Source organism: Xyrauchen texanus, chromosome 14 (genome assembly GCF_025860055.1).
Source record: "Xyrauchen texanus isolate HMW12.3.18 chromosome 14, RBS_HiC_50CHRs, whole genome shotgun sequence".
Taxonomy (NCBI): Eukaryota; Metazoa; Chordata; class Actinopteri; order Cypriniformes; family Catostomidae; genus Xyrauchen; species Xyrauchen texanus.
Genome location: NC_068289.1, coordinates 17,094,631 through 17,117,417, shown reverse-complemented (window position 1 = coordinate 17,117,417; position 22,787 = coordinate 17,094,631). Strand labels below are relative to the sequence as shown.

At 40.6% G+C, this 22,787-nt stretch overlaps 3 protein-coding genes across 3 annotated transcripts in view; 2 read left to right on the top strand and 1 right to left on the bottom strand.

Moving 5' to 3' along the window:
* Window positions 1-4,766: 4,766 nt before the first annotated feature.
* LOC127655156 (insulin-induced gene 2 protein-like) lies at window positions 4,767-14,082 on the bottom strand. Its single transcript, XM_052142801.1, has 6 exons — window positions 13,996-14,082; window positions 9,225-9,534; window positions 7,043-7,167; window positions 6,162-6,328; window positions 5,985-6,084; window positions 4,767-5,795 (listed from the first exon to the last, which is right to left on the bottom strand). Exons 2-6 carry the CDS (start codon window positions 9,469-9,471, stop codon window positions 5,754-5,756), a joined length of 681 nt encoding a protein of 226 aa, XP_051998761.1. The 5' UTR covers window positions 9,472-9,534; window positions 13,996-14,082; the 3' UTR covers window positions 4,767-5,753.
* A 150-nt stretch (window positions 14,083-14,232) lies between these two features.
* The window catches only part of LOC127654534 (ubiquitin carboxyl-terminal hydrolase 37), a 32,243-nt gene continuing 23,688 nt past the window's right edge, over window positions 14,233-22,787 (top strand). The window contains exons 1-10 of the mRNA XM_052141733.1: window positions 14,233-14,501; window positions 15,459-15,699; window positions 15,827-15,989; window positions 21,361-21,455; window positions 21,543-21,658; window positions 21,843-21,920; window positions 22,020-22,108; window positions 22,190-22,283; window positions 22,403-22,558; window positions 22,639-22,770. Coding sequence (XP_051997693.1) covers window positions 15,526-15,699; window positions 15,827-15,989; window positions 21,361-21,455; window positions 21,543-21,658; window positions 21,843-21,920; window positions 22,020-22,108; window positions 22,190-22,283; window positions 22,403-22,558; window positions 22,639-22,770 — 1,097 coding nt within the window. The 5' untranslated portion in view covers window positions 14,233-14,501; window positions 15,459-15,525. The remainder of the gene's footprint in view (window positions 14,502-15,458; window positions 15,700-15,826; window positions 15,990-21,360; window positions 21,456-21,542; window positions 21,659-21,842; window positions 21,921-22,019; window positions 22,109-22,189; window positions 22,284-22,402; window positions 22,559-22,638; window positions 22,771-22,787) is intronic.
* Window positions 18,660-20,008, top strand: LOC127654535 (E3 SUMO-protein ligase ZBED1-like). Its single transcript, XM_052141734.1, has 2 exons — window positions 18,660-19,043; window positions 19,311-20,008. Exons 1-2 carry the CDS (start codon window positions 18,663-18,665, stop codon window positions 19,701-19,703), a joined length of 774 nt encoding a protein of 257 aa, XP_051997694.1. The 5' UTR covers window positions 18,660-18,662; the 3' UTR covers window positions 19,704-20,008.

The window sequence follows — 22,787 nt, the reverse complement described above, 5'->3', positions numbered from 1 at the left end:
GTGGCCGCCCCTCCTCTCAGGGAATTCCCTGAGGGGGACTTCCCTCTAGAGCAGTCGCGGGACGAAACCCTTAAACATGCTCTTGGCCAAGTGAGAGTAATTGATGGTCAAAAGCTCCGGCCGGGCATCGCCATTGCATACCCATATTTTTCACTTATTAAAGATCGGTTGTACAGAGTGACGCAGGACGCTCAAACAAAGGAGGAAGTGACACAATTATTGATTCCACAGAGCCGCCGGGAAATGGTTTTCCAGGTGGCTCACTATAATCCTATGGCCGGTCACCTAGGGGAAAGAAAGACACTTCTCCGTCTAATAGCCCGTTTCTATTGGCCGGGCATTGGCGGTGACGTCCGCAGGTGGTGTGCGGCGTGCCGTGAATGTCAGTTGGTAAACCCACCGGCCACCCCAAAAGCGCCATTGCGCCCCCTTCCATTGATCGAGGTCCCCTTCGAAAGAATTGGAATGGACCTCGTCGGGCCATTAGAACGGACAGCACGCGGACATCGCTTTGTGTTAGTCCTAGTGGATTGCGCAACACGATATCCGGAAGCAGTGCCTCTGAGCAACATCTCCGCACGTAGTGTTGCAGGGGCACTCTTCAAAATAATCTCCCGGGTGGGGATTCCGAAAGAAATCCTCACCGATCAGGGCACAACGTTTATGTCACGCATACACTTCGCGAGCTTTACTGAACTATTGGGCATTAAGTCGATTCAAGCACTAGCGTGTACCATCCGCAGACTGATGGCCTAGTGAAGCGATTTAATAAAACACAAAAAAATATGATTCGTAAGTTCGCATACCTAAGACGCTTAGGAATTGGGATAGGTGGCTCGACCCCTGTTATTCGCGAGTACGGGAGGTCCCACAAGCCTCCATGGGGTTCTCACTGTTCGAGCTGTTGTACGGGCGACGCCCACGCTGGGTCCTTGACGCCATCCGCGAGCTTGGGAGGAGGGACCTTCTAATTGTAAAAACGAAATTCAATACGCTCTTGATCTTAGAGCAAAACTCCACACACTGGGGAAATTAACACAGGAGAATTTGCTCCAGGCTCAAGAACGCCAACGCCGGCTGTATGACAGGGGTGCCCAGCTACGGAATTCGCGACCGGAGATAAAGTGCTTGTATTACTCCCAATATCGAAGCTCGAAATTACTCGCCAAGTGGCAAGGGCCCTTTGAGGTCACACGACGCAGTAGGGGATCTCGATTATGAGGTTAAACGTACCGATAGAGGGGGCGCTGTCAAATATATCACCTCAACCTCCTGAAATTGTGGAGAGAAGAGGCGCCTCTGTGACGCTGGCAACGGTAGTTCCGAGAGGGTGGAGCTCGGACCGAGGTAAACAAAGCCTGCAATCTCAACACCCCGGTTCCTTGTGGAGACCACCTCTCACTGCGCCAACTCGCAGAGGTTTCCGAATTACAAAAGGAGTTTGCAGACGTGTTTTCTCCTCTACCGGGCCGCACAAACATCATACATCACCATATCGAGACCGAGCCGGGCGTGGTGGTACGCTGTCGCCTCTATCGCTTGTCCGAACATAAAAAGAAAGTAGTTCGAGAAGAATTGGATGCGATGCTTGAGATGGGAGTAATAGAAGAATCCCACAGCGATTGGTCCAGCCCGGTCATCCTTGTTCCCAAGAGCGATGGGTCTGTAAGTTTCTGTGTGGATTATAGGAAAGTCAACGCGGTGTCTAAGTTTGACGCGTACCCAATGCCCCGTGTTGATGAACTGCTCGATCGGTTAGGTACGGCTCGATTTTATTCGACCTTGGATCTAACGAAGGGTTATTGGCAGATCCCCTTGACACCAATTTCCCGTGAAAAACGGCCTTCACCACGCCGCTCGGATTACACCAATTCGTGACGCTTCCTTTCGGTTTGTTCGGGGCACCAGCCACGCTTCAGCGCCTCATGGATAGGATCCTCAGACCGCACACTGCTTACGCCGCTGCCTATCTAGACGATATCATCATTTATAGCAATGATTGGCAGCGGCACATGCAACATCTGAGGGCCGCCCTGAGATCGCTAGCGGCGGGCGGGCTCACGGCAAACCCAAAAAGTGCTGCGGTTGGGCGTGTGGAGGTACGGTATCTGGGGTTCCACTTGGGTCATGGCCAGGTGCGTCCCCAAATTGACAAGACCACGGCGATTGCGATTTGCCCTAGACCCAAGACCAAAAAGGGGGTGAGGCAGTTCCTGGGCCTGGCTGGCTATTACAGAAGATTTGTGCCTAATTATTCGGATGTCACCAGCCCGCTGACTGACCTCACTAAAAAGGGGGCTCCAGATCCGGTCCAATGGTCGGAGCACTGCCAATAGGCGTTTATACAGATTAAAGCTGCACTTTGTGGGGGGCCGCTTTTGCATGCACCTGACTTCTCTCTCCCTTTTGTTTTGCAGACGGACGCTTCAGACAGAGGGCTGGGGGCCGTACTCACGAGGTGGTGGAGGGAGAGGAACGCCGGTGCTGTACATTAGCCAGAAGCTCTCCTTGAGGGAGACTAAGTACAGCACCGTAGAGAAGGAGTGTCTGGCCATCAAGTGGGCGGTCCTCACCCTCCGATACTACCTGCTGGGGCGGGCCTTCACCCTCTGCTCAGATCACGCCCCACTGCAGTGGCTCCACCGCATGAAAGATACTAACGCCCGGATCACCCGTTGGTATCTGGCCCTCCAGCCTTTTAAGTTCAAGGTGGTCCACAGACCGGGGGTGCAGATGGCTGCCGCTGACTTCCTCTCCAGAAATGGGGGGGGTGGTAGGCAGGCCGGATGACGCACCGGCCTGAGTCGGGCGGTGGGGGTATGTGGCAGCGGAGGCGTGGTCAAGCGCCCGTCCGGGAGAGAAAAGCGGTAAGGGCGCTCACACCTGAGCTAAATTATGTCTAACACCTGTCTCTAATTGCAGTAGCTTGAGGAGAGCGGCGTAAAAAGCAGCAGCAACAGAGCCCAGGGGAGAGCCCGACACGAAGGCCAAGAAGCTAGTGTGTTGTATTAGTGTGTTGTATTAGTGAGTGAATTAGTGTGTGAATTAGTGTGTGAGAATTAAAAACAACCTTACCTGAATCCTGTTGCAGTTTCCGTCCCTTCCTCAGTGGAAACTCGTTACAGTGTGCTAGTATGCCCTGTACTGGGGTAGGTGCTCCTGCCACCGGTCTCCATGCTGTGTAGTTCCTCCCCGCCGGGTAGGACCTACCACGGGGCTTCTTCCACTTGCGGCTGGTAAGCACATGTGACATATTCGCCACATGTTAACCTCCCCTTCAGGCAGGATGTGGTCTCCGCTGTGTCTTCCCCTGTGGGAAAAGCGGCTTCCCCGACATGAATACATATGGCTCCAGCTGAATATATAAAAATTTTTGTGGGAGAGAAAAGAAAAAGGAGAGAAAAGTCTGCTTCTGGCGCTGTATGCTCCCTTTCTGAATATGTCTTTGGGGATTTTATGTCCCAGAGGTTAATTTTTATGACAACTAACAGATTTCAGCCTTTTTTCTTTTTGTTATAGGGAAAGTTCACCCCAAAATTAAAATTCTCTCATCATTTACTCAACCTTGAGCCATCCCAGATGTGTATGACTTACTTTCTTCTTTAGAACACAAGCAAAGATTTAGAAGAATATTTCAGCTCTGTATGTCCATACAATAAAAGTGAATGGTGATCAAAACATTGAAGGTCTGAAAACCACATGAAGGCATCACAAAAGTAAACCTACTGAAGCGATATAATAGGTGTAGATAAATTCTCCTCCAGGTCCAGTAAGTGGCGATATGCACAAAGAATGCGACTCACCAAAACCAAAAGAAGAATATGAAAGTAGAAATTAATAGTTAAAAATTAAAAGTTAAAAAAGACTTAATTATTGATCAGTTTCTCACCCACACCTATCCCTTCAGAAGGCATAGATTTAACCACTGGAGCCTTATGGATTACTTTTGTGGTGCCTTTTTGTACTTTCATATTTCTACATATAATGTTAGAGATTAAATTAATCTCTGAAAGTTGGACATTTTATTTAAAAAATGTTACAAATGTAATTTCCATCAGCTTCATTTCCAGAACAGAATTCTATTAAACACAATACAACCTCTCTGGTTTGTAGCCTCTGAATGAATGGAACGATTTTGTGTCAAATAAGTAAAATTGCAATAAGATCTATTGACAGTATCTTTGCATAACATTTATTGCTACTGAAAATATATTTGACTCATCCCACAGTTGGCAGTGAATGATAAAAGCATATGGGGAAAGTGTACCCAACCACGAGTAAGCATTTAAAATATGCAACTGTTGCCCTGTTATGAGTCCAGATCCTAATCAGGCTACTTCCCCCTATTGCGAAGGTCCTGCAGGCTTACAAACTGTCACTCTTGGTATAAAACCCTAAAGCAACAGAAACACACTACATACACTAACTATTATAACTTTAAACACACAATAACAAATCATCAATACATTTCAAACAAATAGTCTCTTTTAATAATGCAGATGTAATGCCAATAACAAACAAGTAACATCAACTTCCAAATACATTAAATGTGATTAAATACAGATTGTGGGTCAAGCAATCACCCATGCGTGAATAAAACATCCCAAAACACTTTCAGATGATCACAAATTAACTGCAGAGCACATCCTGCAAGTCTACAGTTGTTTTAAGATATGAAATGTCATTGCAACACTCACTTTGCGCTTATTCACTATTTTCATAAAATATCCTTGAAATAAAAAAGCTAAGATAGTAATTTTCCCTAATTTATCCTAAACCAGTGCACAGATAGTGGTCTGCCAATATATATTTTTTTTTGTAATTTTTTTTTTTATTCCAAGCTCAAACATATCTGTCATGTTAAGGCTTTGGTAAAAATAAACGGATTGTCATTGTGTGTCAAAATAATTCTGATTTTATTCTGAAGCCAAAACAACTTAATACAAAGCAATCTCTGAAGCTAAGGAATGCCTCAATCATTCAGAACAAAGGAATTCTTTTGGTCTAGCAGGAACTTATCTGGTTATTACAAGAAATACAATCACTTTTAAGTATGCAAGAACCAATAAAACCATTAATAAACACCAATCCTTTAGCTAATGAACACAGCACACTGGTGAACAGTTAACATCTTGTAGAATCTGGTGTGATGTGGAATCTGTTGAATCTGCTTTTCGTTGGTGTGAGTCAGCTGTGCTCTGACGCTCTCTGGTGGTGATCATAGACAGCAGGAGTGAGCTGCCCTTTAATGTAGTGATATGCAACTGATTCCTCACTAAGAATGGGGTGCCCTGTCATAATACTCTACATTACTTTCCAAACTCCCCTTTACTGCTAATGTTTCTGTATTAAACATTGATAAGTGAGAACCGATGGCGGTGCTGCATTCAGACGACACTCCTTCACCCATCACAGAGGATGGAGGAGACAATACATTGTCCTTCTAACTTATGCCTGCAATTATGAGTGGAGAACAGTCATTCAATATGAACAATAAAAGTCAGTTTGGCACTTTATTGTAGCCAAGACAGTATGGGTGTGTAATCGATGTAATATCCTGTCGTTATACACACTCTGAGAACCAGAGCATGCAAACAGCATATCCGCAGGCATACATCTTAACACTGTCCCATCTACAAACACAGAGAGCTGCCCCTCCTTAGCGATGGATCACTCTGTCAGTCATGGTGCCCCATCAGATGATCCCATGCTTCTTTATCCTGGATTTCCCGATGTGGGCAGACGCTTCTCCATTAATCCTGGTGGGTCTTTTCCTGACTGACTTTATACTCATACTGTAGGAAGAAAAGACATATGACACTGTTTAACAAACTTAAACAATATTCTCTAAAGTGCTGTTTAAAAAATAGTGATCTGCCCATCCAGGCAACATGTTTAGGCATCACAATAAGCACACTCTCAATGTCTTAGGATTTGGAACAGAACTTAAGTGTTTATGTGTGTGCACATGTATGACAGTTCACCAGAGCTAGTTGCCTTCCGATATTCCCCACAGTTATCACACCCGCAAAGAAGATACATGGCAGCCAGGACCGAATGTACAGGAAGTCAGGAGAGGTATATCTGCATATATTCACAATAATGCACAAACTGTATGAGCAGTAGATGTTTGTAATGTGTTAGTGTGTGACAAAACTTACTGAAAGACTCCATTGTAAACCAGTAGCTGAGTGGCCAGTGTGGCAAGTATTGCAATGACGACTCCCAGCCCAAAACCACTGCGTGAACGATCAAACATCCACCACAGGCCAACAGATAAGGCAGCCAGAGTAAGTGACAGCTGCACGTTATTTTCAAAGTCCACCTTCTGATTACAACAGTGTTAAAGGCAACAATTCATACAGAACAAAAGCTCAATCCATAATAAACACTATCATATGTGTGCAGAAAAATTGTTTTGTACCTGCTATCTTATGGTTATACGCTTTTGAGTGTGCAGTGAAGATCACCCAGAAGCACTATGGTTACATTGAAGCACATCATGCTGCATTCAGGATGCTCATAAGCAGTTTTGTGCCTCTCTTTGTTGGAGCCTTTATTATTTCTTACCTTGATTGTTATGTACAATAAGATGGTATGGTTATTTAGCCTGTTTATTTGTTGAATATTCTTTAGTTATGTTGATGTGCTGCGCTTAGCATTCATATTTACCCCCTGAAACACGTCTGATTTCTATAGTATTATCTTTAAAACAGATTAGTCAACTCGTTTTTTCTAAAAAAAGATGTTTAAATTATTAATTTGATTGAAAACTGTCGAGGCGGTGAATCAGAAGAGGCAAACGATCATAACAGTCACTTGAAAAGACGCGATGTGAAACCTGTATTTAACACTTGTTTTTTCTTTTTGTTTTCTTTTAAATTTACTTTCAGAAACTTTTGAAATCGTAACACCCTCACACTGATCCTAAAACTGACTGCATGAAAGGATGTAACTACTGCAGCTTACAAAATGTAGCTCACAAAATGATTCTGCTAAATGTAAAAAATAAAAAACAAGATGTGCAAGCAGAGAAGGATACAGCACTGGCATGATTTATGCCCACATAGACGGCCACACAGCGCATCACATTAGACCACTCCCTCTTAAGTTTATGGGGCTCCCCCTGACGATGGTCCATGCAGGGATACAACAAACCTATCAATGCTGAAAAAAAGAACAGGATTCAATGGCTCATAAAAACATGAATCTCACAGGCCATGCAAAGTGTGGGGAAAGACAGAAAAATGTATTTTCATGACTGAATACTCCTCCTAGGAATTTCATGTTAGAGGTACCAAATGTGGGAGACATCATGCCAAGACATTGACGATGCTAAATTGCAAACACATTTTTAATTTATTGAATGGTGTTGCCATGGTGATGCAATAAATTAATGTCAAATAATGGGAAAAAGGAAGTGTCTCATATATTCTGTATGCATTGTGTAATTTACATCAAAATTGAGCCATATGTTTGACCTGGCGGGCTGATCACATTGATGTGGCTATTGTGGGTCACGGTTGTAGTGCCACCAACTGGTAGAAGGAAGTGTGTCACTTTTAACAGACTTTGAAATATCCCTCAAATGTTTACCTGAATTGCTTAAAAAAAAAATTATAATGTCAAGACAGACAAAATTCATAAGGGATACTTGATATCTTAAATAGTGCTTCCATGGCAACACATTAAATGTCATTATTCCTTTTTAAGTATATTCAAGTTTTTGAGGTATTTGACATGCTTAAATTCTTATGATATTTTGCACACACTTCAGAGTTGTCGGCCATTAGGCCTGGGCAATAGTTAACACATGGGCGTGGCTAGGGAGCTCTGTAGCACCACCGTTTGACAAAAATGGTGCGGTCAGTTTCTTCTACGGTCACCAAACTTGCTACAAATATTGTTCTCATCAAGCCGGACAACTTTCAAAATAGCTCCACCCAACAGGAAGTCGACCATTTTGGATTTTCTGAAAATCGCAGGCTCTGAAATTTTAAATACTCCTCCTCGGAGGGATTCATGTGACTGGCACCAAATTTGTGCAACATCATGAGATAATGTAAATGCTAAATTGCGAGCGAACGAGTTTTTGAACATGTGTAGCAAAGGCGAAGCAATAAATTTATGGCAAAAAATGGAAAACAGGAAGTGAGTGTGCATTGTGTGATTTTGATGAAAATTCAGCTGTATGTTTGGTAATGAGGGCTGATCACATTGATTTGGCTATTATGGGTCACGGTCATAGCACCACCAACTGGCAACATGAAGTATGGCACTTTTAACACACTTTGAAATAGGCCTCTTCTGTTTACATTAATTGCTTCAAAAATCTTTAGAATAATGTCAAGACTGCTGAAATTGTTATGGAATATTTTATATTTTCAATAATGTTGCCATGGCAGCACATTTTTTATTATTCCTTCCTATATTTTTTATTTTTTTAGGCACTTAACATGCTTAATTTAAAAAAAACAATGCGCACACATCAGAGTCGCCGGCCAATAGGGCTGGGCAAAATTTTCGGGGTTGAAGGACTCCCCTTTAAAACGGGCTTGTAAGATGGCCTCTGTAGCACCCCCATTTTCACTTACAGTCACGAAATTTGGTACATATATAGTTTTCACCAAGCAGGACATCTTTCATAATTATAGCTGTCAGCTCCGCCCAAGTTGGCCATTTTATATTTTTTGAAAATCGCAGGCTCTGAACTTTTAAATACTTCTAGGGGATTCAAATTTGACAACATTATGCCAAGATATCGTAGATGCTAAATTGCAAACAGATTTTTTATATTTTGAATGGTGTAGCCATGGCGAGGCATTCAATTAATGATGAAAAATGGGAAACAGGAAGTGTCTTACATCTTCTGTGTGCAATGTGTGATTTAGATAAAAATGTAGATGTATGTTTAGTCTTGGGGGCTAATCACATAGATGTGACTATTATGTGGGTCACTGTCATAGCGCCACCACCTGGCAGCAGGAGGTGTGGCTTTTACAACAGACTTTAAAATAGTCCTCTTATATTTACTCAAATTGCTTCAAATTTGTTTAAAATAATGCCAATTTAATTTGTCCACCTTGCATTGTTTTCTGAAAGCCACCGGGTGGAAATGGACAAGTTATGCTTGGGCCCGTCATCGCTGCTTGCAGCTATATTTCCATTTGTGTTTCAGTACTGAGCATCTGTTAGTGTAGTACTGTATATGTATGTGTGTTTACCTGCAGCTGTTCCACAGCAGGGTGGAACCCACCAGGCAGATGAGAAAATGCTGCTGATGACATCAGGAGGGAAAAGAGTGACGTTACGCTGCACCTGTAGCAGGTTTAGCACGAGTGCCAAGAACACACCCACCATAAAGAGCATGGTGGCGCGAATCAACAGGTTCAACATCCAATTCGTGATCATGCTGATGTAGGGCCCCCGCTGCATCGGAGCACCACTACCCATTGCAGAAATCTCCGCCATGGCTGCTGTGACAAGGACAACCCAGAGAAGCTACCTCTGCTGCTGTCAGCTGACATCACATGCCTGCAGACGAGATGATGATGAGGATAGTGTCATGCTCTATAATCATTAATAACTGCAATAACTAATAATAGCAGTATACTGTATTAACACACAGAGGTTCTGGAGTAGTGAATTAACTTAATTCAAAAGTAACTAAAATTATCTAAAAATCAAACATGAAATGTATTAATATAACCATAATGCATAGACCTGTCAATATGCTAAATTATTAAGGATGAATAGGAAAATTGGCAATTTTGTAAATACTTAAAACTGTGATTCACAAGACAAACACACAGAGACAACTGTATTAGTAATAGCTATATTACCAAGTGACAGATTAATTTAAGCCAAAATATTGTACTGTTTGGTTGGACACACAACCTTCACAAACATTTACAATAAAAGATGTCGGAAGCGTTTCCTCCTCCCCTTTAAAGATAAAGGGAGCCATTTCTGCAAAAGCTTTTTCGAACACACTCCGCGTCTTCCGTAGTTCGACCACACAGATAGCCCTGCCCCAAACTCAAGCCAATGATACAATGGTTGTTGCATCTTGCTGAACGGGTCGCTCAAATAAAATGGAGAAATTTTTATAGTGCCACAGAGACATAGTGTTTACAGTTTTTGAGGAAATCAAATAGTTTACTTAAAAGTCATCACTGAATATTAAGATGGGATTTGAGAAAGTATTTTAACAACAAAAAAGCTACACACTTCAGCTTTTATAATTATTCTTGGTTTAAAAAAAGTTACGCTCTATTACCAGCATTTGTGGCATAATGTTGATTACCACAAAAAAAAAAAAAAAAAAAAAAAATTGACTCGTTCCTCTGAAAAGGGATTAATGGAAATCTCTCTCTCCGTCCCACTGCAGTCTCTAGTCGGCCTTTATCCCTCTCTGAGGCTTGATTAGCCTGATTAGGGGCCGGGTGTGTATCATCATGACTCGGACCCGCCCTGTCACACCCTGGTTTATTAAAAAAAATAAAAAGTGGCAATTACAAGAAATGTCCAATAGAAGTCAGCCAAGCTCCATTGTTGAATGATTCCCAAACACACAGTGACTCTCCACATGCGCTACGTCTCCGCAGCAACGCATTCAACAAGCCACATGATAAGATGCGCGGGTTGATGGTCTCAGCAACTGAGATAAATCCTCCACCGCCCAGATAGATAATAATAGCCTAATAGCCAGAGTGATCTTGCTTCTTTTCATATCAAACGCCATTATCATGTTGAATGAATGTTTATGTTTTGAAACATAACCTAATTAAACGTAGGCCTATACTTACATTTTGGATATTGAGCAGTTCGTGATTTCCAGACACGTGTATAACTGGAGTTTAACAAAGTTTACTACGTCTCATTCGGCGCTTCATCTCTAAAGGCGAATGAATGATAATTTTTTTACAGTGGGAATAAAACTAGTGCTCTGTCCCTTTATGAGAGCGCATGCATGTTAAACAGACTACGCTAAATGGAGAAAGGTGCTGATGAGACATATGCACGGAGAGTGATGGATTTTCAGTCCTATAAAAAGAAACTGTTGATTTCTTGTGTTCCAATGTGTGGATTACTTATTTTCACCAAAATGTCAAATGAAAAATGTGGGGTTTTCGCGCACTGTGTGCAGGGATACTTAAAATGTTGCACAAGATGTTAAATCCCACTACGAAATTCATTAAGTGGGGTTTTTCCTGCTATTTTCTACACATTGGCAATAGCTGCTGCTAAGACACTTGGCACTATTGGGCAAGTGACAGTTCTAGCAACTGGCCCCAGGCCATCGGGCAGTCCTTATTGTTGAGCCCTGTATATATATTAAGTTATATATTTATATCTCTTTATATATTCAATAACACTTAACAACCTTGCTTTTCAGTAGTCACTGTGGCACAGTCACAGCTCATGCATCTGTCTCTCCCTGTCTGCCGTCTTCTCTCCTTAAATACTCCCGCCCAATCTATTCAATATTTCTGAGTCTTATTATGAGTCTTTTTGTAGATGATTATTCATTCTGACAGTGCAAATGTGCTGTTCCACAAATCCAATGGAGCGTTTTGCAAATACAATGGTTTTTCTCCCACAGGTGGCAATAATTCCAAACGGAGAGTAGTCACCTGTCTGCTTTATTTGTCTAAGCGTACCATGGACATAGGCTAGTAGGCTGTGGTTTACCATAGAAATGTAATCTATAACCAGTAGGGCTGGGCAATAAAACGATATCGATATTTATCACGATAAAGAAAATCCACAATACGCTTTTGAGGAATTTTCTATATTTACTGCGTGTCACTAAAACACAAGCAGTTTGGCTTTCTCAGGCTGCGTTTCCACTGTGGTGGAACGAAATCCGGTCAAAGGCGCTCACAGCGCTAAGAGAGAGCTTAATCCGCACCACTGCCAATCCTACGATCCACCAGAATTTAATTGAAAACGCTCTCAGCTTCGCTAACAACGCACCAGTGGTAACGTAGGGTCAGACTGGATGAACTTGCTAATGCTAGCTGATTGCTAACGATTAGGCTACGTCTGACACCGGACTGATTCCATACGCACCGCATGACAATGGTTGCGCCCTCTCATCGTCTCTAGTGAAGAGCGCGACAGAACAACAGTGATGTGGACAACAGCTATTAACTTTTCTGCGCTGTAATCTTAAATATTGTTTTCTAGCACCAAACAAGCATAATTTCTGCCCTGTCCCACTACGTACGCGTTTTCCCTGCATGTGTGAAGACATGAAGCGCCACATGAGTTAACGTGGTTTCAAAGCACCTTTTAGACATAACGTTTTTCCCTTCTAAATGTATCTTTATTAATCAGCATGTTACGAGCCTTTAATAATAAACAAATTGATTTCTGTTCTAATTTTGTGAAAATTAATTAGATGTCTGGAATGGATAAGGAAAGACTCAAATTACTAGTTGGTAGACTAGTCTCTCACTTTAATGAAAATATACGGAGATATATATATATATATATATATATATATATATATATATATATATATATATATATATATGATCTTTTAACATTCATTTTCAATTGATAAACAGTAAAAGACGGTAAAATTGGTAAAAGATCCCACAGACCCCACTGCTTTGGCCGTCTCTGGACCCCCTGTGCAGTATTGTAGAGACTATTTTGACTGTTTAGAATTTATTTTTTCTTCTTTTCTTCCATCAACTTTGAAATAAAAAAAAGAAAGTGCAATGTGTAAATGTATATCGTGATAAATATCGATATCGAACAATATGAAAAAGATTATCCTGATAACAATTTTGGCCATATCGCCCAGCCCTAATAATCAGTATATGCAAGTCACTATACCACACGCATTGTATTTATCTTTCTTCTCCTAAAGGTGAGTAAGGGAATTTTACATCTGTCCCGATTGAAAATGTACTATGGATGGTCTTGGCACCCAAGTTGAAAGCAGCAATTCCAGTAGGTCATTAGAAAATAAACTTTGTCTGGTTCAGTTACAATTTGGGATAATAATATGGCTGCTTCATAATGAATACCTCTGATTAAAATACCTCTGATATGTGACTTTCCTGTTCATTACGTCCAGTAACAAATACATGGAAAGGTTCTGGCTTTTCATCTCTAACTTTCTCCAAGCACCAATGTCTTGATTGAAAATATATTTTTGTTTAGAGTTCAGAGACATCAGAGACATGCTAAATTGAGAGCATCTGATCTAAACACAATATTTTAACTAGATTCAAATCGATTGATTCTTTGAATGGATAGATCAGGAATTATATCAACATTCCCATTGAGTTCTTTTGATGAGAATATTGATATTACACTTTTGACACTCTAAAGTTAACTAACAACCCAGGTCATGCATCAAAAACAACAGCAGGAGCTCTCATTACCATGAATCTTTTGATGCCCTCTGACTCCTGCTCAGGACACATCTCAAACATTTGCCAGTTTGCTCTGGCTAAATTTTGCAAGGGCCCAACGTCCCCTTGACAGGGGGACCCCTGTGTATGGCATTATTATATTGAGCTGTGTGAGAATACTGCAAAATAAAGCTGTATTTTGGTGAAATGCATTGTATTTTCTTTATTTATGTGAATGCATAATGTGTAAGTTAGTCAATCAGTTCATTATAAACACACATAATGCTTGTTTACTTCAAAGTTTACTCACTAAAACTACGCTAAACATATTGGAGTTTATTTTTTTCTGGATAACGTGTTATAAAAGAGAGCTCCTGCTGTTGATTTGATGCATGACCTGGGCCGTTAGTTAACTTTAGAGTGTCAAAATATCTGTACCGGTATCAGCATATTGTTTTTTTTTTTTTGTTAAAATAGGTATCAAAACTTTGTGACCCTAACTAAAGCTAAAGCTGTGTTACTTTAATAAAAGCTACATCGTTATATTCAGATTAGATTACAAAATCTGCGACAACTGTCTATACTGTAGTTTTTGTTTTATACAATGTCACAAACCACTCACCGTTGTACTGCTCTAAAGTACCTAGTTGTCTCCTTCTGAACTAGTAATGTCCTGAGCGGAAACCTGTTTTGCGGAATAATGCTGAGGACTTCCGCCCCGCTGATCGCGCGGCACTTCAGCAGCCAATCAGAGGAGGAGCTGGTGACGTGATGAAAAAGAGGTTCTCGAGCCTTCCGTATGCATGAACAACGTGTCATAGCGGGTAAGTGGGCTTTTTGGTTTCAGTCAAAGATGATTACCGTTCAGGTTTTATTCACAAATATTTTAGAAAGTGGGGGAAACTATGAATGCAAAACCTCACAGCAACCTCTCGCGTGTCTTCACGCGTATTTTCTCGCCTCCCATTTCCGCTCTAAATATTCACATTCCCGCCATCATCGGCTGCTCGTGGGGCTCGAGCGCAGATAACATCATACCCGGCAAAACTTACGCACGCCGACACTGCTCCACATTGAAAGGGTATATTCATTCTCCGGCGCTATCTTAAAGGAATCACCCTCCCGCAGGTACATGCAGTGGCTTAGCTCAATTTGGCCACATTTAATCAGAATGGTCAGTTAGTGGAGCCAATGCCTGTCTCACGGCCTGAGCTGCCATTGCTTGTTAATTAGCTTCGTGTGGCATTATTATATTGAGATGTGTGAGAGTACTGCAAAATAAAGCCGTATTTTGGCGAAATGCATTGTATTTTCTTTATTTATGTGAACGCATGACGTGGAAGTTAGTCAATCGGTTCATTATGAGCGCGCGTAATGCTTGTGTACTTCAAAGTCTACTCACTAAAACTACATTAAACATAATGGAGTTGATTTTTTTTTCGGGATAACGTGTTAGAAATGAGAGCTCCTGCTGTTGTTTTGATGCATGACCTGGGCCGTTAGTTAACTTTAGAGTGTCAAAAGTGGGTCTTTATTTCACGTGACATATTTGCAATAGTAAATCGAAGCAAGGAAATCTCTGTTTTAGGAAAAGGGTTTGAGGATTAACCCCGTTTTGTGCACCAGTTGTTTGAAAGGTAATGGTTGTGGGTAGTTGTACATTACCTGAAACCTGTTGTTACACCACCAGACAGGTTATTATATAAATTAAAGTTCACAAATGTCTTTGCGATGCGTATTTAGCGCTGATATTCATTATAGTTTTATATGTTTCGAATAGATTCATGTCCGACACGTGGGTTGCCTGTCTTGCTCTTGAGGTTGTAGTTTAAAACGTAAAGACAGTTTGATACGTAAACTGATACATAACGTAATGATACATAATGTACATATTAATTGACATGCAGTGGCTCGTTTGCAACAGATATTTTTGTTTGAAGAGAGAATGTCATAAAACAAAAAAGAATTACTGTTATTGTTCTCGATGTAATGCTAAAGATAAGGTTGTATTATGTACGTTTATGCCTCAGAACCTCATTCATGTTGGACCTTGTCCGTCGTCTTTTGTCCGGGCTTTTGTTGCAGTTCACTGGCCTCATCTGTTTAGCCTCGATTGTGTCCTGAGACGAATTTGTTCCCACCTCGTCCACTAATGGCTGTCGCAGTGCCCAAGATGACCAGCTGCGGCACTGTCCGCATCCGCATCAGGTGTGGGGAGTTGGGTACCACCAAATGGAAAGAGGGAATCTTTGAAATCCACGAGAGAGACAACAAAATAAACCTGTTAGTGAAGTTCAGCAGTGGTGGTGCTCCAAAGAGCTTTCAGGTATGAATGCCTACGTTTTGCTTAACCTACAATTACACTGGTATCCTCTTTAGACATGCACAGTGTTGTTGGGAATTTTAACACACAGAAGCTATTTTGACAGATTTTTTTTTTTTTTTTTTTACAGCTTAATCACAATGTAAAGCAGGTTTCGTGGGCTCCAATTCACGGCCCGAACCGTGTGACTTTGACCCTGAAAGACGCAAGTGTTGTCATGATGGACAAACTGCCAATGTTGGTTGCAAAGAAAATGAGGGAATATCTTGAAATGGTGAAGCATGGGAAAACCGGTATGTTTGTTGTTACTCTTTGCATTGCGTCACATCACTGCTTTTTTTAGGATTGATTTCAAAGAACAAAATGTTATATATGGATTTAATACATTGTGGTTAACTCTTTCCCCGCCAAACACAGAATTTTCCGTGTTTTATGAAAAAACGCTTCCCCGCCAAACACGGAATTTTCCGGGTATCCGTGTTTTAGGTGTTATACGGTAAGGAAGACCCGCACACATGTTTTGAAAGAGTACGCAACTCTTTGATCAAAGAAACAGACTGCGATCGTCTCAAACATGAAGAAGTGGAGTATTGAGAAGCTCAAAATATCAGACATAAACATGCCTTTTTCTCAGCTTTTTGTCTAAAATGTTGTTTTTGACAAAAACCTACCTCTGTTCAAGTGGCAATAAAAAAGGAACAAATGAAGATAAAATAAAATCGTTTTTTTTGCCTAAAAGCAGAGGCTCAGATCTTTATTGTGATATATAGCATCTTCATATATTTATGGAAGAAAATATTCTGCGGGCCATTAAAATTTAGCGAAAATCGTCAAAAACCCTGGCGGTGGCTGGCAACTTTTTTTTAAAACGCTGGCGGGGAAAGAGTTAATGGCCATTGTATTAAACCATGCAAATTATTTGGCCGCAGAATAGCCTTGACTTTTTTAAATGAAGCATTTTGCTAAAAATAGTCTGTATGGAGTCTGTCGGATGCTTTGGGGTAAGATGTGCCATTGAGTAATAGGGATGGCAAGCTTTGCTTCCAAAAATGCTGAAAATACTTGACAATAATTGTAAACTGTTAACATATTCCCCAGTCATTCACCTTGCCCAAATGACATGACGCCACTTATATTTATTTTGTTGTATGTTATTAGGGCTGCAACTAACAATTATTTTGATAATCTATTAATCTAACAATTATTAGACTATTCTGTGATTATTGCAACGTTAATCATTAGCTCTTAACCGATTATTCTGCTTGTGTCCTGACTTAAAAAGGTTGTATTAAATGTGCTTACTAACAATAAAGACTTAATAGAATGTAACTTAATTATGAATTAAATGGGGAAAAATACTTTTTCTTAAGTTTAATTCAGTAAAGAAATTCTCTGCAAAAAATCCTATTGTTATCAAGTGTTTTTGTCTTGTTTTCCATTTTAAAAATGTATAAAAAATCCTTAAAACAAGATAATTTTAATTGAGAAGCAACATATAAGATATTTAGACTTGCTTTAAGAGAATGTATCTTAAATATACTGCAAGTGTATTTTGTATATAAGTGAATTATTTACTTGGTTATAATTCTGCAAGTGCAGTAACGACAAAATATACTTGTATTCAAGATCTATTCTGTAAAAGCAAGTCTAAATATCTTATATGCTGCTTCTCAGGTGAATTAATTTTTTATATTATATTCAACATTCTCAGATAACAATTTTGTCTTCTGCAGAATAGCTGGTAAAGAAAATGTACATTGTTTTAAAGGAGTTTTACATATTTATATTGGAAAACAAGCCAAAACAAACATTTATTTTATTGTATAATGGGGTGAAGACTACTCTCACCTTTCTGTTCACTTCAATCCAACTTTACTCACAAAAAATTGAACTCTTATTAATAAAGCTGCGTATTGCCAATTTTCTTCACGATAAGAAATGCATAGTGACTAGGGATGTAAACGGTTAATCGATTATCGATTAATTGTCGACAAGAATTTACTCGATTAAATTAATTATCGGCATTGCGAACGTGACACGAGATTCTCATGGGCGGCGACTCGCTAGAGCCCCTACAAAAACTTGATGCGGCAAAAAAGAAACGAACATGAGGCGGTCAAAACGGAGTGGAGTGTGGGAGCATTTCAAATTAATTAATGATGACAGATGCCAAATGTAAACTCTGCGGTACTACAATTAAGTACAACAGCTCTACGAGTTCGTTAAGATACCACCTTCTTAACTTGCATGCAGCCGTGTTGCAGGGAGGAAGTCTGTCGCCTTCACAACCTACAATCGCTGCTGTGGTGGGAAGGCGAGTATGTGACCACAGAAAAGCAGAGGGCATTACTCAGAGGATTTGCGGCATGATCGAAAAAGATATGATGCCAGTTAGCACCACTGATGGTGAGGGATTTCGGGAGTTAATACACTTCATGGAGCCAGGATATAATATCCCTTCTCGAGCGACCATAACAACCCACTTGGAAGCACGCTACAAAAACAAGAAGGCTGAGCTAAAAACACAATTAGCCATGGCTAATGTGGCTCTGACGACGGATTGTTGGATGTCACTGACTACAGAAAGCTACATTACAATTACTTGCCACTACATTGAAAACGACTGGCAGGTAAAGTCAGCAGTCCTTCTCACGGAGAGCCTCTCAGAGAGACATACAGCTGATAATTTAGCTGACAAACTCAACCAGGCTGTGGAGTCATGGGGACTCACTGGGCGCGTAATAGCCTGTGTGCATGACAACGCTCGGAACATTGTCTCAGCAAACAATCCGGCACGAGTCAGTTGGAAATCAGTTTCTTGCTTTGCACATACTTTAAATCTGGCCGTCAACGACGGATTCGCTGCTGCTGGTGTCAACCGAGTAATTGCAGCTGCTGGCAGGTTGGTCAAACACTTCAACCACAGCACACCAGCAATGAAAGCGCTAGAAGCAAAACAAAAACAAATGCAGCTAACAGCTCATCGGCTCATTCAGTCCTGTAAAACCAGGTGGAACTCTGTACATGAAATGTTTGGCAGACTCGTAGAACAGCGATGGGCCGTGTGTGCTGTACTATCAGACCGCTCAGAGACCAAGCTTACAGATGCGAGGACGCTGGAGTTGAGAGACAACTTCTGGCAGCTGATGGAGGACATGGCGCCAGCACTGGAGGCTCTCAAATGTGCAACTACTGTAATGTCTGCAGATACTGAAGTATCCATATCCAACACGTACCCCATCACATTCAGTCTGATCAACACGCATCTCAAGACGGCAGATGGAGACAGCAGCAGAGTGGCGGAATACAAATCTAAAGTGCGCACTTCGTTGAGTGAACGGATGAAGGTAAGCTATGGTGATTAATTAATTAAACTCTTAATTGAATAAAAACGCAGTTTACACTGTGACAATGTGTCAGTGATAAGTTATTCACCCCATAATCTATAAATAAATAAATATATTTATTTATTTATTTATTTACAGATTATGGGGTGAATAACTTATCACTAACACATTGTCACAGTGTAAACTGCGTTTTTATGCAGTTGTACCCTTGTCATGTCAAACCTTATTAAATAAAACTGATGCTAGCTTTCTCATTTATTTTAACAGGTTGAGTCTGAAGACCTCACATCAACAACACCAATGATAGCAACGATGCTGGACCCTCGGCATAAGCACCTGGGATTTCTGATCCCAGCAAGCAGGATCTCAGCTCATTCCAAACTGCTTGAACTGGCTATGGCAGAACATGTGGGCTCCACATCAACAAATGAAGCCACCACTGGAGATGATGTGCCAGTCCAGGGAGCTGTACTTCAGAGACACACTTCTGCTATGACTTTTCTACTGGGTGAAAACTATACCACCAGCAGCAACTATGACATAGAAAAGGAAGTGGACATGTTTCTGAAGGATCCCTCACCACTCCTTGATTCCAGTCCCACAGAATGGTGGAAAGTCAATGAAGGAAGATTTCCGAGGCTGGCAAATGTGGCACGATGATATCTGTGCATACCGGGCACGTCTGTCCCATCTGAACGTGTATTCTCAGCAGCTGGCCTCACTGTAAACAGGCTGCGCACACGACTTACTCCTGACCATGTTAATATGCTTATTTTCTTGAACAAAAATATAGGGGTCTAGGTCAGGAGCCTATTCAAAACACATTGAGACAGGAATGTTTTTGATTCAGGAGAGGTAGCCTATATCTTAATTTGACTGTTCCAAGTCACGCCCTCTAATTTTACTGTCACCTTCCTCAGGGATGATTTAAGTTGTTCAGTTCTATGTTTAAATCGCAAGAGGTCAACCAGTGCACAATTATTTTTTTATGTATTTTAATTTCCTGTGCATATTTTATTTTGTTAAAATACATAAATGCCATTATCTGTCCCAACTGTTATAATAAAACATCAATTGAGCAATATAACATGCATTTTTATTCAGTATATAAGCAATATTTAACTTTTTATGTTAAAGACACTATTGATACTGTGAGAAATTTACATTCTCAGGAAAATAGCCGCTTATCAGTTAATCGTTAATCGATAGATAAGGTAAATCAACTAATGATTAATGAATTAATCGATAATTTGCATCCCTAATAGTGACGCATATATTGTGATTCATTAAGTCGCGAGCAATCACGTTATAATCTAGCTGCTGCAAGCATGCACGCTCTAGGGACGAGCATCTCCGTGACAGGATGTGCCTCAGCCGGATTCTGTTTTAATCTCTCCCCCTTAGATCGGGACATTCACTCAACTCCTAGAAGAGGCACTGACCGCACAAAAAAATGCCAGTTTCGTAGTTTGTAGTTATTTGCATGATCTCCTTTTTGTATTATTTGAACTTTTATAATGCATTAAATATAACTGCATTTGTAATGTCGGTGTGTTTTCTTTAAAGACGCTCGACACGCATAAGCGGCAGCTCCACTTATTCCACAACGAGAGTGCTTGCTTTGGATTTTTGCATTATAATTCCATCATACTTTGCGATCTTCATCACCTGAAGCTGTTTGGAAAGTTTAGAGTGCATCTGGACTGTGAGCTGTTTTCTAACTCACCTAAGTCAGGTGCGCGCTGCTCTCATCATTAGAGTTTAAAGTCATCTCATGTTACATTTAAATTAGCGACTTTTCGATGACAAAAAATTTGATTAGAATAGATCTTGAAAATAAGTGTTTTGTATACAAGTGTATTTTTTCATGTTTATACTTCTGCCAGTGCTGTAAAGAAAAAAAAAATCACTTATATTTAATATTATAATTAACATTCTCTGAAAACAAATGCTTCTGCAGTATAGCTCAAGTAAATGTACCTAGTTTTAAAGAAGATATTTATAATTGAAAACGAGAAAAAAATTCGAATTAAAAACTTTGTGTATGATGATCCAAGATACCCTCTCTCACCTTTTTGTTCACTTGATTTCTATCCATCTTTAACTCACAAAAAACAAACTCTCTCAAACTTATACCTAATTTCTCCTTGATTAAAGAACAAATATAATAAAAATGAATCTGCTTACCCCTCTCTCCCGATTATAAAAAGTGCTTTACAAATAATTATTGACTTACAAAGGTGTAATAATATGTAATGGTTCAAAGTTGTTACATAAGTCTTGTATGTTTTATAAATTTTTTTTTTTCTTCATTAAGTGTTAAAGACAAACCAGGGAAGTGCTAGTTTTGGATTAGTCCTTGGGAATCGTACATCACAGAATGACTCCGGCCTCTCTCAGTCAGAAAAACAGGTATCACAGCATTGTAAGCTAAATATGCCCAGAAATGGACGTGAATGCTTGTCTAACTGCTCTTACTCTCCTTCGGTTTCCTTTCAGACCACCCCAAAGCGCCCGAGTCTTGACAACAGAGAGGACAGCACACCACGGAAGCCTCTCGGGAGTCCCAGTCGGGTAACTTCCACACCTAGCCGTAATGGACTCTCAGAAAACAGGTGTGGAAAATTGCCTTTGCACCATTTTTACAAATTTAAAGACATCATTGTAGTGTCAAGTGAAAATGTTTTGCTTGAACATGTTACACAGTACTTTTATTTAAAATTGTTTTGATAGTTTGAAAATAATTTTTGTTAATTGCACCTATTTGTGTTATTTTAAACCTGCACCTCCCCCCTGTAGGAGTGAGAAGAGGAAGAGACTCATGAACTCTGATGGTGACATGACTGAGGACTATCCCAAAGAGAATGACTCCTCTAGGTTAATGAGCCTTACTCACTTTCAAAATTCATCTCCTTCAAAATCAAATGCATACTTTAATAAGAATAAACACATTTTTCTAACATTGCCTATATGCAGCAACAATAAGGCCATCACAGACACGTCTAGAAAGTTTCTGCTTAGCTGCAAAGAGAAGCTCAAGCAGTCAGAGGAGAACAGAGCATCAGGTTGGTGCCCATTCATGTTTCATCTACTGGAAACGTTTCCTCTCTGCTATATTAAATATGCATATTACTTTTCTTCCTCAGCTCCACTCGTTTCTACCCCTCTCCAGCCAACATCCTTTTATGGAAGCAGAACTGGAACTAAAGACTACACACAAGCCCATTTATTTTTGGACCGGTAAAGAGCCAAGAGCTTAAACTGCTTAATTATAAATGATAAAAGAAAAACAAAATGACAATCCTAAGTGTTACCTGGTAAGAGGTTAAATATTCCTCTCATAACCTTTTCCTTTACAGACCCAGCGGTACAGGCCAGAGTCCCTCTGCCAAAAGAAGCTTGATTTTACCCAATCACTCAACTCCGTTTAAAAAAGTGCGTCCAAATTTGGACTACAGTGGTTGGAACAAACCGAGGCTGTCCACATTGGCTCAGCCACAACCACCACTACAAGGGTAAGTGTCTGAGCCTTGCTAACATTACACAGCCTTGTATTGTTTTTATCTTGTTCATAGTTTCTTTGCACACACATTAGATTCTCCAACCTTGGGAACACGTGTTACATGAATGCCATCCTCCAGTCGCTTTTCAGCCTGCCTTCATTTTCAAATGACCTGTTGAAGCAAGGAATTCCATGGAGGAGAGTCCCAATCAATGCTCTTCTGAGGTACGCTCATGCTGTAG